This window comes from Halichoerus grypus, chromosome X (genome assembly GCF_964656455.1).
Source record: "Halichoerus grypus chromosome X, mHalGry1.hap1.1, whole genome shotgun sequence".
Classification (NCBI taxonomy): domain Eukaryota; kingdom Metazoa; phylum Chordata; class Mammalia; order Carnivora; family Phocidae; genus Halichoerus; species Halichoerus grypus.
In genome coordinates this window covers 5,952,312-5,969,513 of record NC_135727.1, presented here as the reverse complement: position 1 = coordinate 5,969,513, position 17,202 = coordinate 5,952,312, and the positions used below count along the sequence as shown (strand labels likewise).

General features: G+C 44.5%; 1 protein-coding gene across 2 annotated transcripts in view; it reads left to right on the top strand.

Moving 5' to 3' along the window:
* The window catches only part of AFF2 (ALF transcription elongation factor 2), a 449,605-nt gene that overhangs the window by 415,935 nt on the left and 16,468 nt on the right, over positions 1–17,202 (top strand). For both annotated transcript variants that reach the window (XM_078065010.1, XM_078065009.1), the window contains 5 exons: positions 3,767–3,989; positions 8,717–9,012; positions 9,555–9,618; positions 12,954–13,090; positions 16,939–17,010. In XM_078065010.1, the coding sequence (XP_077921136.1) occupies positions 3,767–3,989; positions 8,717–9,012; positions 9,555–9,618; positions 12,954–13,090; positions 16,939–17,010 (792 nt within the window). The remainder of the gene's footprint in view (positions 1–3,766; positions 3,990–8,716; positions 9,013–9,554; positions 9,619–12,953; positions 13,091–16,938; positions 17,011–17,202) is intronic.

Below are 17,202 nucleotides of genomic sequence, written 5' to 3'. Positions count from 1 at the left end.
CCCCCCCCCGCCCAGAAATCTCAAAGGAAACCTTTTGTGGGCGGTGGGGGGGGGGGGGTCCTGTTTCAGAGGAATGGAAGGTCAGGAAACAGAAGTTGCTCAGCCAGTCCTGACAGCTGGTCTAACAAAGGTGGGATAAAGGCCGGAATGCAGGCTGCCAGATTTTGCATGACTCCATGAGCTTTATAGCAATCTTTCTTTACTCCACCTCACATGGAGGACCAAACTCGGCCAAAGTGACCTTTTAGCACCAAGGGAAGAGTAAAAGGAGTGAAGGAATTAAAATGGGACAGCACCCAGATCACCTGCTTCTGGGCAACTTCCAGTTTCGATGGTGATGAAAGCAGGCTTTGCACGATGACCCAGCTGCTGCTTCCTCTTTGGTGCCATTCCGTAACCTGAATACAGAGCCTGAGGACTAGTAGGTCCATCCTGACCTCCTGAGAAGCCAGGGGAGTGACATGTTTGAGGAGGCCGGAGAGAGGGGACATCTGGGAGCTGCCCTCCCCCGGGGCTGTTGTGTGTCAGGGAAAGCTGGCTGGGGACCCATCTATTAGTTCCAACCAGCTGGCACCTCTTTGCATAAAGTGCCAGAGTCAGGCGGGAGACCTCCTCACTCAGATGGCCCCAGCCTTCCCTGGAGAAGTCCTGGGCTCTGTTGCTACCAAGGGTTGTGACCAAGGTCTTGCATCTTAGAAATACCACTTAACTAACGGTCACGTCAGCTACTGGAACCATTCCGTCTGGATAATTATTGCCATAAATTCATTCAACATTAGAGATTACTTCCATCAAAGACCAGTTTGGGAGCCTATTAGCAGCCCAGAACAGAGAGGCAATCTGGCTAAATGCTGCTAACAATTGATTTCACAGATTACTGTTTCACGTCAGTGATACGGTATCACTCTGCCACAGATAAGATGTCGGAAATAAGTTTTCAGCTTACAGTTGTTGAGGTCCTTATTGTTTTGAGATGAAAGGTAGGAAAAGACCAATTACCACTATATCCACTTGGTATAATAAGGAGATTGGGGCCCCGAGCTGCCCTTCTCCCTGAGGATCCGTGGCTCTTTATACGGTGCGTCTGGTATAACTTCGCTCTGAAACATCCCTTGGCATACTTGGAGTTCTCAGGACTAGCGACCCTTCCAATGGGGCAAGCTGACCTCTTTACCCCTGAGTGAGCCAGGCCTGTGGGGAAGCATGCTCCTTCCCCCGGTGATCAAGCATGGTCCTTCCACAGCCCTCCTCCTTCCCTGGAGGACAGACTGAAATGGCATGGCTGTGGTGGCCAGAGCTCCCCAGTTCCCAGGCTGTGACCTATTCAGGCCACCCGAAGGCACAAGGAAAGGGCAGGAGGCATTGCCGCAGCCATCAGCCTCTGATGCTAGCCTCCCTAAGCAGCCCAGCGACCCGCCACTTCTCCCATCTCGTGGAAGACACACGACCAAGTCTTAAATAAACGTCTGATAATTTGAGTTTGTTCTTCATAAAATGGTGTTGCTAACTCATGGTCTTTACAGTCTTTCTGCTTTTGTAGTCGTTAGGAACACAGTGTTTACCTAGTAGCGTTTATCATTCAGGGAGGGCCTGGAGCAGATTCTTAGGCTCATCAAACAAACCCAGGTCTGTGGAAAAGTCTCCGGAGCCGAGAGAGAAAGAGAGAGAGAGAGAGAGAGAGAGAAGGAAGGGAGGACTGGCCTCTCAGGGCTCTTCTCCTGGGAACCATCTTCTCAAGTTCTGTCTGCTCCTTTGTGCCTTGTTGACCCTCCAAACCAAATCCTTGGAAATTTGTATGAGACATTCACTTTTCTAAATGAATGTTCTAAACCCAGCAAAGAATGCCACGCCAGACTATGACTGCTGCAGTTCCCCGTCATCCAACAGGAGGGTCCCGGTGAGGACCACCCCTCCCCCCCCACACCTCCTTGGGAGCTTGAACCATCAGCAGGGCACCATTGGGTGGTGGTAGTGACACACTTCTTGTCTGCTGTCCCCCTCGGCCTACAAGAGGTGCCCAAAGTGGCAAAACCTGTTCTCGTAATAAGCCATAACAGTGATAGAGTGATCTCTAGAAAATGCTCCCTGGGTATCCTTCACCAAGGAAGTTATTAAAGGCCCCATGGTTCCAGCTCACTACCAAACAGATGGAAAGGGGCCCAGGTGACCGGTGCCCACTGCACAGAATGTGCTGGACTCTGTGCAGTGTTCTGTGTACAGTGGCAGATGGGAAGGCCAAGCACGACTGTTGTGGCCAATGGCAAATCAGATGCAGCTCAAGTAGCGGAGGAGTGGCTGTAGCTAATGAACCATTCACCTCCCATAAACGCCCCAGCAATGCTTGACATCCCTCTATACAAATTCCCAGAACTCCGATGTCTCTGTAATGATCATACTTAGTGGGGGCTGATGTTTGTGGAGCTTCCTAATCCAGATGTTCACCATTCTTTAATTGAGTATCACAGTTATCTTAAAGTGGTTCTATGTGTCAAAGCCATTTTTAAAATCCATTGGCAAATATTTTTTGATTAATCATAACTAATTAAGGTAATGGCAGAAACAGTTACTGTTCTTAAATATTTCACTGCTTGACAAAACTTGACATAGAGCCACATTTATGAAACAAAAGATAGAGAAGATGGCAAATACTATTACAGTTGGCAAATTTGGGCAACACAATGGAAGGGAACAAGGAGATTGCATTGACTTCTACCATCTCAGGAAATCAGACCACTTGAATGCTTGTTCATCTTTGATTTGTTGCCTTGAGAAATTGTAAATCTATATTGCTAGACACTGACTGAAATTGACCAAGAGGAAAACATAAATTCTTGTTGACTTAATTTGCTATTGAAAATTGTAGTCAATAATCATGGAAAGTAAATGGCTGCACAGTGCAATATTAGTTGTCTAAGAAAAGATTAAAAATCAAGTAATCTTCATTGATTAGGCTAAGACAGTAACTAAAATGAAAATCCATGACCCAATTACCATGTTAAGCAGCTAGCATAAGGTTTTAGTTGTTCTGTTTTATCCGAAGTCTCTGTCTCTTTGATGGTGCCCATTTAATGGGCAGATAAATCAGTCTGAAAGCACGGGAGTACTTCTAGGACTACAGATGTCTTATGGCAATATGACAAAATAGTTTTCAAATGGGTTCCCTAAAGAGGAGCACGTCAGTACTCCAGTATAATAGCGTAAGGTCAGGGGCTTCTTATGCCTTGGCGTGGACCTAGAACATGTTGGACGTATGGCTCGCAATGTGTCACAAAAGTATTTAGTGTGTTATTGATAGCTAAGTAATGTACAAGCATACTATTTCTTAAGAAAATATCCCTCTGCTAATTGTTTATTGTACCATTTATTGTGTGATTATTCAGTTAAGTCCTAGGGCAAAATAAGTAAGAACCATCCTAAAAAATGACGGGATTAAAGTCTGCATTGGATTTTCCATAAAAATCTAATTAAGAGGAATCTTGAAAGGTTGCAAATATCACACTGTAGCACCCTCCATTAGACAGTTACATTTACCATGGAGTTCTGCTTCAAAGACATGTGTTTATTCTTGGATACATATATTTGCATTTATTTATAGCTCTATCTCTCTATAGATATCTATGTCTACGTGCATTTTTATATATACTCTTCACCATAGCTAGAGGGCCATCAACTAAAATAGTACTTAAGTTGAAAGTACCCGCATCATGGGAAAAATCACGAGAGAGAAACAAAATTTTGTGACACCCTATGCTTTTTGTTTACACAGAAACAGTTCATCCAGGAGAGCAAATAGAAGGAAAGAAGAAAAGCTGTTCCCTCCTCCACTTTCCCCACTGCCGGAGGACCCTCCACGCCGCAGAAACATCAGTGGCAGCAATGGCCCCTTTGGTCAAGACAAAAACATCCCTATGATCGGACAGGTTGCCTCTACCAAACCCAAGAGGAGTGAAGGCAAATTCTGTGCTACTTTCAAAGGGATATCCGTAAATGTAAGCATCTCGGAAGAAATATTATAATCATCAGGTATAAACAGGTTGACTCAGCTTATCTGACCAGGTGTGATTGCAGGGGGATGGGAGGAAGAAGCAGAGAGAACAGTGTACAGAAATATGCAAACTCTCCATTATTTCAAACCTCAATTGTTCTAATGTAGGATGAATTTTTCATTCCAGTCTTACTTCTCCCAACAGATTATTATGCAGAGACTCAGGGCTTTGGACATCCTTTGGTCCAATACTTTCATATCTCGGTGGTGGGGACACACAAAATACTGATTGAGCACGTGGTGTAGGCACTGATCGTTTAGTGAATGAAAGAACCAATGGATGGGGTGGGATTGCTCAAAGTCACTGGATTGGAGCTGCAACTCCCAGTTGCATCTTCCCACCACCCAGCTTAGCAGGTGTGAATTGTGTTTAAAATAGTGACTCAAAAGGATGAAACTTAAAAGGTGAATCTGTTGCTAAAAATCATACAATCGTGGTTCTAAGCGCAACTAGAGGATCATTCAGCCCTTTGGATTTTCAGCACCGCTGCTCCATTAGCATAGAAAATTGAGACTTTGTATCACTTTTCACATCTGTGCAGTCTTTCCATCTGTTTCGGGTATAGGTACCTGAAGCGCAGAAGCCACAAGCAAAGTGTCACCAGTGAATATTAATGACAAGTGCATCTACTTTTCCATGTAAATGCATGTATATGCAGATGTAGCATCCGTATGCATCTAGTCTCCTTTAAGTGTAATGTAAAAAAGCGAATATGGGAAAATCAATGAGCTTTCAAATATCTTGATGCCAACCTGGTGGACCCTGGACCAAACGTGCCCATTTACCACTCCATGAAAAGCCATGAGGCCTCTGAGCTTGAAGGACTCCAACGTAGAGTCCTCCATCATCTGAGATGACTGGCATGGCATGCGTATATCTAGGCAAATTTCAACGCTGGTATAGAGAAATTGTGCTACTGTAAAATAGTCATTTTCCATATGAAATTGTGTGTGTGCGTGCGCACATGTGCCTACATAATATTTGCATTCACATTTAAAAATGCTGACCTTGTTAGAAATGAAACCATCTATTCTAAACAGTAATTATACTATCAATCGCATTTTTCATACTGAATGTAATTAATATGGTAAACTCCAACTGGTTCTCTTTTCTATTGCGAGCTTTGGGAGGGCATATGCCAGACCTAGGCAATTCTCTTTGTACAGTGCCTGGTATATTGTCCCAAAGAATTAGGTGCTTAATACAGTTGTGATCATGACAATGGTGATGCTTACAAGAATCTGCGAAGTCATTTCTACAAGAGCTAAAAGCTGCTAGGGAAACCTGATAATATGGTTCCATCTGCACCTAGAAATGGATTGCCCTCCTTAAAGAATTCACTGGAGTCTCCCATGGGAGGCTCCCATGACTGACTACCCATTGCCCCTTCTTTTCATAAATGGCTTGAAAGCTGGAAGACGGGTACATTTTTGCCCTAGCCTGGGAGTTAAGAGGCTTGGTGCGTAGTGCTAAAACTGCAACAGGTTTTCTGTGGCCTTGGGCAAATTACGAAACCGCTCTGAGTCCATAAAATGAGTGGATTTGACTGGATGAACTATAAGGCTTCTTCCAGCTCCCAAAGTGTTTTCAATATTGTGCTCTCAGAGTCTTCTGTATTCCACTTTTGCGTGAAGTCTTGTTTATTGATTCGATGGACGGCTGAGCACGGACGGAGTTTATTGATTCGATGGACGGCTGAGCACGGACGGAGGACATGTTTATATAACTTGCATGATCATGGCTGAATGCATCAGTGCCATGTGCGTAGTGGATGAGGTGCTTTGGGGTCCTTGTCACATATCTTGACCATAGGGACGAGTGGGACCGTCTTGGGCTGACTCCACTGTTTTGTCCGGGCCATCTGGCTTTGGCAGTAGAAACATGGAATTTTAGAAGGCTTCGATGTTTTTATGTGTTTGGGTTGAATAAAATCCATGATGATTTGTCAACCATTTTCTCCCTATCCATCATAACAATTGTTAGATGGATAGCCTCTCACCACATTTCTCTCAGTGAGCTCTTGATGGTAAGAAGTTTTGATAATCAGAAGATCCAGGATCAAGTGGAAAAGATAGACTTGCTTGGACATAAGAAATGTTCACATTTGACTTCTATTTTTAAACTGACCCTTTTGACTAAGGCAGGTAGGAGTGCACGCAGTCAACAAATTACTGGGAGCACGAGGCTGTGGCGTGGGGGGATGGGGTGGTGTAGCGATGTCAGAAATCAGAGACGGTGCCAGGGTTGAGAGCTCTCATTGTAAGGTAAGCAATGAGACATGTGCTCAAAGAACTACAATATAAAATGGCTGGTGGTTGGTGTCATAGAGAGGGATTGAGACAGACTTCAGATCTCTGAAGGGACCAAGGAGGATTAAAGTACTTCTGGCTGTGGACATACAAGGTGGTTTTCCTGGAGGAGAAGGCATTTGTTGAGCTGGGCCTTAGTAGGTGAGGACAGTTTAGAAATGAAGGGAGGTGGTTAAACAAAATGTGATCTGTCCATACAATGGAATATTCTTCAGCCTTAAAAGGGAAGGACATTCTGACATGTGCTACAACATGGATGAACCTTGAGGACTTGATGCTGAGTGAAAGAAGCTAGTTGTATGTATTTTACCACAATTTTTTAAAAAGATTATTTATTTATTTATTTATTTATTTGACAGAGAGAGACACAGCGAGAGAAGGAACACAAGCAGGGGGAGTGGGAGAGGGAGAAGCAGGCTTCCCGCAGAGCAGGGAGCCCGATGCAGGGCTCGATCCCAGGACCGTGGGATCATGACCTGAGCCAAAGGCAGACGCTTAACGACGGAGCCACCCAGGCACCCCCACAATTTTTTTCTTTTAATTAAAAAGTGGAGCAAATTATCGCAAGGTGAAAAAGGAAAAGTAATGAAGGGAAGGTTCTTTCAACTCTAAGACTCCACATGAACCAAAGCAAGAAAGTGAAGAAGACAGGATGTGTTCAGTCTGGGGGAAGGTCCGTGGCAATGAGTAGCAGGAGATCAAGTGGAAAGCTGAAGCCAGATCAGGGAGGACCTCACGGGCCAGCAAAGGAGCTCAGCCTTGAGTTTGCCTTTGGATGCAAGGCAGCATGGAGCTTTGTGTAAGAAGCTCTGGCAGGCCGGCAGCAGATTGAGAATGGATTGGAAAAGCTGGCTCCAAGGTCAGGGGTCCAGCCAGGAGGCTGATGGTCTAGGTCAGAAGCCACGAGGGCCCGCACTTGGAGGCTTCAGACAGGGAAGGCACAGCTTTGAGAAATGGTGGGGAGATGCAATGAATAGGACTTTGTAATGGATTGGATAAGGGTAGTGGAGAGGAAGAAATTAAAGATGAAATAGGGCAGTGAAATTCACTTTATTTTGAAGCTCTTTTCAAAAGAGTTTTAGGATCATTATCATTTTTTGAAATGAAGGAATTTACAGCACTTCAATATATAGAGCTGATTAAAGCAGAGCAGCTCAGATGGAAGGCAAGGTGGGGAGTACACTAGTTCCAATGCTCCTAGCCCAGGGATGACCACAGTGCCCTTCCTGCCATGGAGAAATCCAGCCTTGGTGACAAGGGAAGACCATCCCGCCATTAACAGAAAGAGGGAACTGGTTTGGTTATCAATTTGGTTTCAGGGCAATTTGAGGGGCTAATGGGCCATCTTGGTGATAATGAGCCAGAGGTGATCACCGCACATCTGGAGCTTTAGAGAGAGGGTAAGATTGAGGTTTCCTTTTGGCAGTGATCCACATATTGTCAAATCTGCACCAACACATACAGGATTGGCAAATCCCGTCAAGGTCAGGAAAGAAGAGACCTGAGGAATGAACCTTGGGAGATACCAACCTTAGAGAGATACCAACTCAGACAAGCAGAAGGAGGAGGAGGTCCCATGGCAAGCATGGTCAGAGATAGAACAGTCAGGATCATGCCACCATTGCCAGGTGGGGAGGGCCGAGTCTACCATGGTCTCATGACACATACTGTCACAGAAGTACAAATCTTGCCACCTAGTTTCTTCAGCTGGATTCCACTCTTTCCATGGCAGTGACAGTTCAGAGTGAAACCCAGAAATCTCTTGCCCATTTGGTTTTTGATCTGGTCAAAATGAGCTTTCACCATCCCAAGACTTCAAAATGAGGAGGCACTCGTGTGACGTTCACCTAGCCAGACATCAGTCAAGGCCTCAGTGAACAAAAGGGCAGCTTCAGCCTTGGTCCCAGGGTTTAAGGCCCGGTTTGCTGCACTGGATTATGGCATTTTGCAGAGTGACTGGAGTACCTTATCTACCCTCGTGAAAGTTTCTGGGCTCTTTCAGGGTCACCTCTCTTTCTTTCTCTCCATCCCCTACCCTCACACTTACCCTTGCTCTGTCTTCATTCTCCTTCCTCCTCTCTCTGTCTTTCTCTCCCTTCCCCCTCTCCCCACCCACGTCTCCTACGAGATCTGCCAGTGGCTGTCTTGATGGGATAATGGCTCATGTAATCAGCACCTGGTGGTCGGTATCATCATAGAACAAAAGCTGGTGATCTACCAGGGTCACCTGTTTATTCTCAAGCTGTGTGCATTGTTTTCTTTCTCTTGCCTTGTTTCCTACTGTGCTTGACATTCAAAGTATATATGAAAAGACGTTCTAAGAGGCTGGACCTTATGGCAGCTATTTGTCCTTTTTCCCAGGATGGAGACACTCCAAAAAAGACAGCCTCTGCCACCGTCACGGTTACCAACACAGCTATTGCCACTGCCACTGTTACTGCTACTGCCATTGTCACCGCCACTGTCACGGCCACCGCGACCACCACTGCCACAGCCACTACCACAACCACTACGACAACCATCTCCACCATCACCTCTACCATCACCACTGGCCTCATGGACAGCAGTCACCTGGAGATGGCATCCTGGGCAGCCCTGCCCCTTCTGTCCAGCAGCACCACCAATGTCCGGAGACCCAAGCTCACTTTTGACGACTCGTATGTTGTCCCCAGATCATCACGGACACGGTGTGGGAGCGGTGCATGGGGGTGGGTGCAGGCAGGATGGCTTTCTTTTTTTTTACCCGAAGTAAAATCTCAGCGGCAGCCCCTCTTCCCCACACACCCCCTTGTCCCCACCGAGAAATGTCTTTGGCCCATTTTTATCATGGAGCTCTGGTACCATTTCCAAAGACAGGTGCTTAATTCTAGGTTGCTTTGGCCCCCTTTCTTATCCGTGTCCTCAGATTGAACAGTGTGCCAGAAGCAGCTAGGTTCGTTGGGGTCCACGGGATGTTTGGACAGTGGAATGGTTGGGTTGGAGGGGACAGTTATCGATCCCAATGGGCCATTACGCACTTCACATTACACTTCCGGGCTTATTGCAAGGTTGGCTCTTCTGTGAACGATAGCGTTCCCCACCTGCCCTTTCAAGGGCATTGCATTGGAATGGATTTATAGCAAAACCGTTTGTGGCTCTTCAGTCTTTCAGTGAAAAGATGAACCTTTGGTTGCTGAAAGAGCCTGTTCTATTTCTTTAGGGTTCACAACGCTGATTATTACATGCAAGAGGCTAAGAAGCTGAAGCACAAAGCTGATGCACTGGTAGGTTTTTCCCTCTCATTGCTTTCCTCCCATTAAGGTATCATGCTTTGAAGGGAAACAAAGAAGTCACTTTACAAATGAGTCCAACTTCCCCTTTGCTCCGCTGACACAGGCAGATTGGGGCTGGCTCATTCCTTACACCAGAATTCCCAAGTTCTTGGCAGCGTGTTGCCCTGCCCTTATTCATGTCCTCACTCTTCTTCCCCTTGCCCTAACTTCCCCTTGCCCGAACTTAAATGCCATATACTGTTGATGGCTTTCGAGTGAATTTGAGATGACTCTTGAAACTGCCCTGGAGAAAGTGGGAACTCCCATTGTTTCCAGTAAATCAGGACTGGTGTGGGCAGAGAGAAGGTTGTTGAGAGCTGGTCAGGTGGACTCAAAAAATGGCTTGGGGAAACCCAGGTGTGTAGAAAAAACGCAGCTCCGTGCTGCATTGATTACATGTTTCCGAGTGAGGCCCACAGAGGAAGTTCTGTCATCCGGAGTTCCAAGGATGCACCGCCCCGCTGCCTCCAAGGGTCTTGGCCACCTAGACCAATGATGACCTCAGCATGTTGAGTTGTCCTGATTGCTCCTCCTAACGGGGGGGTCTCAGCCACATGTCACAACTACTTGGGGAGCTTTAAAACGAACCTGATGCCTAAGCCTCACCCCAGACAGATGGAATCAGAATTTCTGAGACGGGGACCCAGGCATGGGTATTAACACTCTTCACTGCCCCCAGAGACGGGCAGTGCCTCAATTCAGGGTCCTCACCTTTGACTGAACCCCAGCACATTTAGAGGTATCAGTTCAACTCCGTTATGTTAAAAAACAACAACAACAACCAGTATCCTCCATCACGGCAGTGTGTCCATCCGGGACTTAGCTGGCCCGCGGTGTTGGACACCGGCAGGGCTGTGCTAGCGTACCTCGACAGCCCCTGCACTGTGACTTGTGACTTATGTCTGCATCTGCTGCTTCCCTACTTTCTGTCATTTTCCCACCGCGATCCACATTGCTCAGGTATCAGGTATTGTCTACGGCTAACCTTTCTGTGGTGGGAGCTGTCCTTTGGAAAGCTATTGTCCCCTGCTCCTGCAGACAAAAATGACAAGGCAGGCTGGGTGCCTGCTCCGCTGGAGACACTAGGGAGACTATGCCCATGACCGTCGTATGGGCAGCCAGAGATTTGGAAGGCAGTGCTGCTGGCTTTAAGACCAGTGGTTTGCTCTGCATGTCAACTCTGCAGCACCACAGAAGGGCTCTGGAGTTGACCCTTCAAAATCGGGGCAAGGGAGCACACAAACGCTCCCTTAACAGGCTGGTCCGCGGGCTCATGGAGTGGGGCACACACGTGAGACCATGTAGGAGAGGTTCGGAAGAACTGAGAAAAATCAGAGCCACAGAGATACGTGCATAGGATTAAGACCCAGCATCACTCTCTACCTTCCAGGGTCGTGTTTATGTGTACCCCCCGCCAAATCACTTTTGGTCTAAGCCATTTAGAAAATGCGTTTTCATTTGGGGATATTCCATCCCCCCCATGGGGGCAAAAACCAGTTTGGGGGGCTAAAGTAAAAAAGTCAGACATTGCAATGGTGCGTGACCTTCCAGGCCACAAGACATGAAGAGATGTTGAGTATGTTTTTGGTCTTTATATTTCGGTGGACGTGTGTGAAAAAAATATCTCAAATAGCTCCCACAGGGACCCCGGGGGGAGGTGGTGATGATGGAAACAAAGGTTGAGAAACACTCATTTAGAGGCCAGAAGGCCCCCTGTAGTTCAAGCCCCTTGTTTTATGGATGGGAAAACTGAGGCCCGGGAGCAGGGTATGACCTGGCCACCAGTTGGCACTATGGCCACGTATTCGTCTCTCTGGACTTCAGTTTCTCCTTTTGGAAAAAGAGAGGTTTGGTCTAGGAGATCTTTAAGAAGCCTTCCAGCTATGGGTTTGTGAATGAAAAATCACTTTGAAAAATCAGGATGTAAAGATTAATTTCCCCACAAGAGAGTCAGTCAGAGCCAGATTACCTAAGGAAATAATCGGGTGAGGCATGAGAAGAAGGAGATGGTTTGCGTACACACATATAGGTTTTCATAAAATCGCTTTGAATTTGGTTCAGACCAATATTCTTCCAGAACAGCTTACAGTAAGGAAACTGCAGAATTCCTGCAGTATATAAAAGCTGCAGAACATTTATTATAAAGAGAGTCATTTACAATAGTGGTTCTGTAGGACGTGTAACTCATCATTTTATAGTTGTACTTAATCCTTTGCTAGAGACAGCTACTCTGCCATTTTGAGAATTGAAACCTTCACCGTTGCAAGAAAATATTTTGATAAAAGGTATACAAGAAAATTAAAATAGCTAAATCTGCATTATATTGGTTCTTTTTACATAAAATTCTGTATTAGTGGAATTCTTACATCCAGCTATCAAAAATTGAAAACATTAAATACTGTTATAAAATACTCACTATAAAAGTGTCATATATAATATTCATTACACATAAAAAAGAAATCAGTATGTCTAAGTCAGTTTAATCATGACCATTATCAGGGCTAAAACCTTTTGCAATAAAATTTTACTAAACTAAAATATTTAGTAGTGCTATATTTTTTGGCTTTTTGACACACTATTGCAGACCATCATTTACAATGAAAGTGATGTGATTATTGTCAACAGTCACATGGAAGCTTCACATTTTTCATGACAATAGCATCCATTTTTTACTCTTCCCCTGGGGGTGGGGTCAATGTGCTCACAAAGACTGTAGATGGAAGTTGTCCATGAGGCTTATGAAAAGCAGAGTTCCACCACCAGCTCTGTCCATAGGACACTACAATGCCCAGTCTAGTCAATTCAGTGAATAGAAACTAGTCAAGGCGTGATTTGCATTCTGATCCGCCCAAAAATAATCACACCAGCAACAGGACCACAAATACATGATCATACCATCACCACACACGATACCTTGGCTGCATTTTTCTCTTCTCTACCAGCCTCGGGGTCATGACAATAGAACCTTAAATCAGCTATGTCACTGTCGATACGAATTCACACACTGACCCCCCCTTCTCCATCGGGGTTTCTCAACCTCGGCACTCTTGGCATCTTGGGCCGGGTATTTCTCACTGCTGGGGGGTTGTCCTGTGCATTGTGGGGTGTTTAGCAACATCTCTGGCCTCTGCCAACTCGTCCCTCGTGCCGACGACCCCCAATATCTCCAGTCGTTGCCCAACGTCCCTGGGGGAGGGGTGCAAAAAGGCCCCGGGATTGAGACCCACCCCTTTATATGAGGGAGAAAAGAGGCAATATCGTGGTGACAAGTCATCTTCCTGTTTCAGTTCGAGAAATTTGGCAAAGCCGTGAATTATGCCGATGCAGCCCTGTCCTTCACCGAATGTGGCAATGCAATGGAACGCGACCCTCTGGAAGCCAAGTCTCCGTATACCATGTACTCCGAGACTGTGGAGCTCCTCAGGTTAATGGCCTTTCTGCAGCCATCTTCCTAAGCTCATTTCAGTTGTAATTAGAAGCTGCTATGTTTTTTAAAAATATCATTTCCTCCTCCTAATGGTTTGTCCTACGCATCTTCTTCTTAGAAGTCATCATAATTAGTTCTTGCCATTTTATTAATGTCATGGAAAATTTATAATTGATGGACACCGCTTTTATGAATTATCCCCTTCAGAGGTTATAATGTGAGTGTTATAATTTGCAATATTCATAAAATTAAAATGGAAACGTAGTGGGTGGAAGTAAAGTATAATAATTTCACCATTTGGCATTGACACTTGCCTTTTCAAAGTGCAGTTTTATAATTCAAGGAAGGTGGCACTATCGGGATTTCTGTTATGAACCATGTTTTCTCAGAATTTCTGCCTTGGTTATTAAAAAGGAGGGGCCTCTGTTCCAACACAAAGTTGGCGTTGAGGGCCGCAGGTGTGCGGTGAACTTCCCCTGTGTCTGTAATTTCAGGGAAATAGACAAGGTGGTAGGAGGGGGAGGGGTAAAGATCAGAGGATGAGAATAGGAGCCCAGTATATTAACTGCACAGATTATCGGTCTCATCTGCATTTGAAATGAAATTTCCTGGCCTGCCGTTGGTCTTGGTGGAGTAGAATTTGTGAGTAATCAGAAAAATTCCTGGAAGAAGGGGAAAGAGAAGAAATGCCCACTGTTGTATTTTCCAGTAACGTGCAGATATTTGTAAAATAATTGAATCCACTTCTTAAGAGTGGAAAAGCACCATCATCTGCTGGATGCACTAAATTGCTTTTGTTTTAGTGAGCAGTTCCTCACCTGATAGGTCCTTTCTATCCAGATCACCTCTGGCTGGATAAATTGATAATGCCAGGCCTAGTTTTTCCTATGTATGTTGCCTGTGTCTAAATAAAATGTTACAAATCCGAGGCCCTTGTAATTAAACCTTCAGACAAACATTGGACACATTTAGCATGAGTATTTTCCCAGCAAAGTCTTCCAAAATATCAAAAGAATGCGAAGTATTATAAAGAGAAAAAAAAAAACTCTGCTTGCATAGAATCAGAAGAGGAAGTTAAAGCCACAAAAGTAGCATGTAAGGTATCTATCTCTCAGACTTACTTTATGCTCTGTGAAAGCCACCACCACCATTCTCTAGCTTTTAACGGGAAATTGATTTCTCAGTGGATTCGAGGCTGCCAGTGATTTTCAAAGATGCACGAGATGAAAATCCTGGGAAAAATTAAAAATCGAGGGGCAGCATTAGTGAACAAACACAGAGAAAATTCATGTTCTCTATCTATCCAAACATGTGAACTTTAAAAAAAAAAGGCACTTCTTAAATTAATAATAGAAAAATGCTAATACCTAGTGTTAACACACACACACACACACACACACAATGATCATTGTAAATTGAGGGCAATTTGGCATTGTGGAGGAAAACCTTTACAAATGAGCATTCATATCTTTTCAGCCAGCAATTCAACTTCGGGAAATGTGAATTTCCTGTACTGAAGAAAATAACTGTAAGAGGAGAGCGAGTTATCTGTATGGTGTTCAGTTTGGCATATATTATAGCACACAATTAGAAGCAAACCAAATAATGAATCATAGAAGAGTAAGTAATTACACTGTAGTACACTCAACAGAATTCTTTGCAGCCAGTGAATTGCAGCAACGATGGAGACTATGTAGCTGCAGAATTATATACACACTACATCTCTGACCATGAAAAGCATGTTTCTGCCTATGGACCAAGCTGGAAGGGAAATGAGATCAGAGCTGCAGTAGGGTGAAATGATGGGTGTTTCCCATCTCTCTGTATTTTTCTTTCTTCTTCGTTTTCTTTTAGGAAAATACATGCTCTCTTAAAGATATAAAAGCAGAGCATCATATTTCGTTTCTGATAAAAATGCAATGTGAGACTTGGAGTAACATTTATTCCCATTAGAAAACACTTCTTTTTCCATAATTATTTACAGTGGAGAATGTATGGACGTTCACTTTAGAGTCAATAGTTTGAAACTTTATCTTGAGTTAATTGTCGATTGCCGTGCGGTTGTAAGAAATGATCGGGAAAGCTCCTGTGGCCCCGCACCCAGTTTCCCCCAACAGTATCGCAAACAGGACAGTGACATTGATAAAATCCATGGACTTTATTCAGTGTTTTACATGCACCCCTTTGTGTGCCCTCTCTCTCTATGTACATTTCTTGCATTTTCTGTAAGGCCTGTGTGAGCATAATTTCTTTTTGAGAAAATTTCAGTTGGGAATAAAATGGGCTAAAGTAACTAGGTCTTCTGGTCCATTGAAGCAACTGAAGTTCCACAATCCACTCACTTCAAAAGTTGCAATTAGAGGGTGACTGTAATGTGAACATAGTTTTTAGTGGCATCATATGGTGGTGGAGAGATTTCTATTACTCTCTGACAGTATGCTGGCCTCAGAGATAGCGCAGTTTTCTTCCTTCAAGTCATTATAGTGGCTCTGAGCCCTGGGAATCTGCAGTAGAAATGTATTTGTGCAAACAAGTGGGGCATCACAATGACTTGACATTTCAGCGATCCAACTGTCAAAGACAGTTTGATTTATTACATAATAAAAATCCTTTTACTTAATATGTCCACAACAGAAGGGACCCACACCAAGTGCACAGGTCCTTTTGCTGGAAAATGTTCCCTCAACAGAAGTGGAACCGTAACCAGGAGAAGGGATCCCTGGTCTTGAGGGGCAAGCCCTGGGACACCGGTGTTCTGGGGAGGCTGTTGAAGATGGGGAGTCCATGGTGCAGGCTCCCCATCACCTTCTCGTAAATGAGAATGAACCTAGGCTGCCTGCACACTTCCAACTTCCTTCTGCAACGCTGAACTCCATTACTTATTCCTCCACAGGTACCTGTGAAATTGCATTAAAGCTCAGACAATGATTTTATGCAATGAATTGATTTTCAAGAGTCTAAATGCCCCGAATGGGATGTGCTCAGCTAGAAGAAAAAAATGAGAACTGCTCAACCTTTGATCACCCCAGTGTGGAACAGTAACAATTAAAGAGAATGGAAAGACAAAATATACAAGCACCATAAATTAAGGGCTCTTAGACCTTCAAATGCTGTGAAATTGACCTTCCTCTTAAAAAAACAAAACCACTTTCTATAGGAATATCTTCAAAACCTGAGCCATTAGAAAAGACCTTTTTAACTGTGTGATTGTGGGCTCCCCATGCCCGTGTCAGACACAGTCGTGTATTATTTACCTCGTCTGTCATAAACTTGGCTGAGACTTTACTGTGGCCGCCTCTCATTGCAAACCAGTCATGCCGGTTAGCTAGAGTGGTCCTAGGGACGGTCTTTTGCCAGAATGTTTTTTTTCTATTTTTTTTTTTTTTTTAGTTTTTATTTAAATTCCACTTAGTGAACATACAGTGTTCTATCAGGTGTACAATATAGTGATTCGGCACTTCCATGCATCACCTGGTGCTCATCACTACACATGCCCTCCTTAATCCCCCTTACCTGTTCCCCCCGCCCCTCCCCCACTCTGGTCACCATCAGTTTGTTCTCTAGAGTTAAGAGTCTGTTTCTTAATTTGTCTCCTTTTTTTCTCCCTCCGCTTGTTTGTTTTGTTTCTTAAATTCCACATATGAGTGAAATCATGTGGTATTTGTCTTCCTCTAACTGACTTATTTCACTTAGCATGATACGCTCCTGCCCATGTGCCCTACTTTGGCCTCCCACCCAGAGCAAATGTGGCACTAAGGCATTCAGGCGGTGGGAATAGCAATGACTTCTGGACTTTTCTGAGGGGTCATGCAGATGGCACTTGAGCTTGTCCTTTCTCTTCAAAGGTACGCGATGAGACTGAAGAACTTTGCGAGCCCCTTGGCTTCAGACGGGGACAAAAAGCTGGCGGTATTATGGTAAGTCTCATGAAGGCTGCAAAGAGGCAGCTGAAATGTCACAGAAGGATTTGAAAACTCCAGATCGACTTAAGCTGCTTACCCCAGATCATTATTCTTGTTTTCCATTAAACTATTAAAGGATAACTAATGGATTTCTTCAGTCGCTGACTAAACATTTACTCTCCTAATTTATACCCTTATCAAGATGGG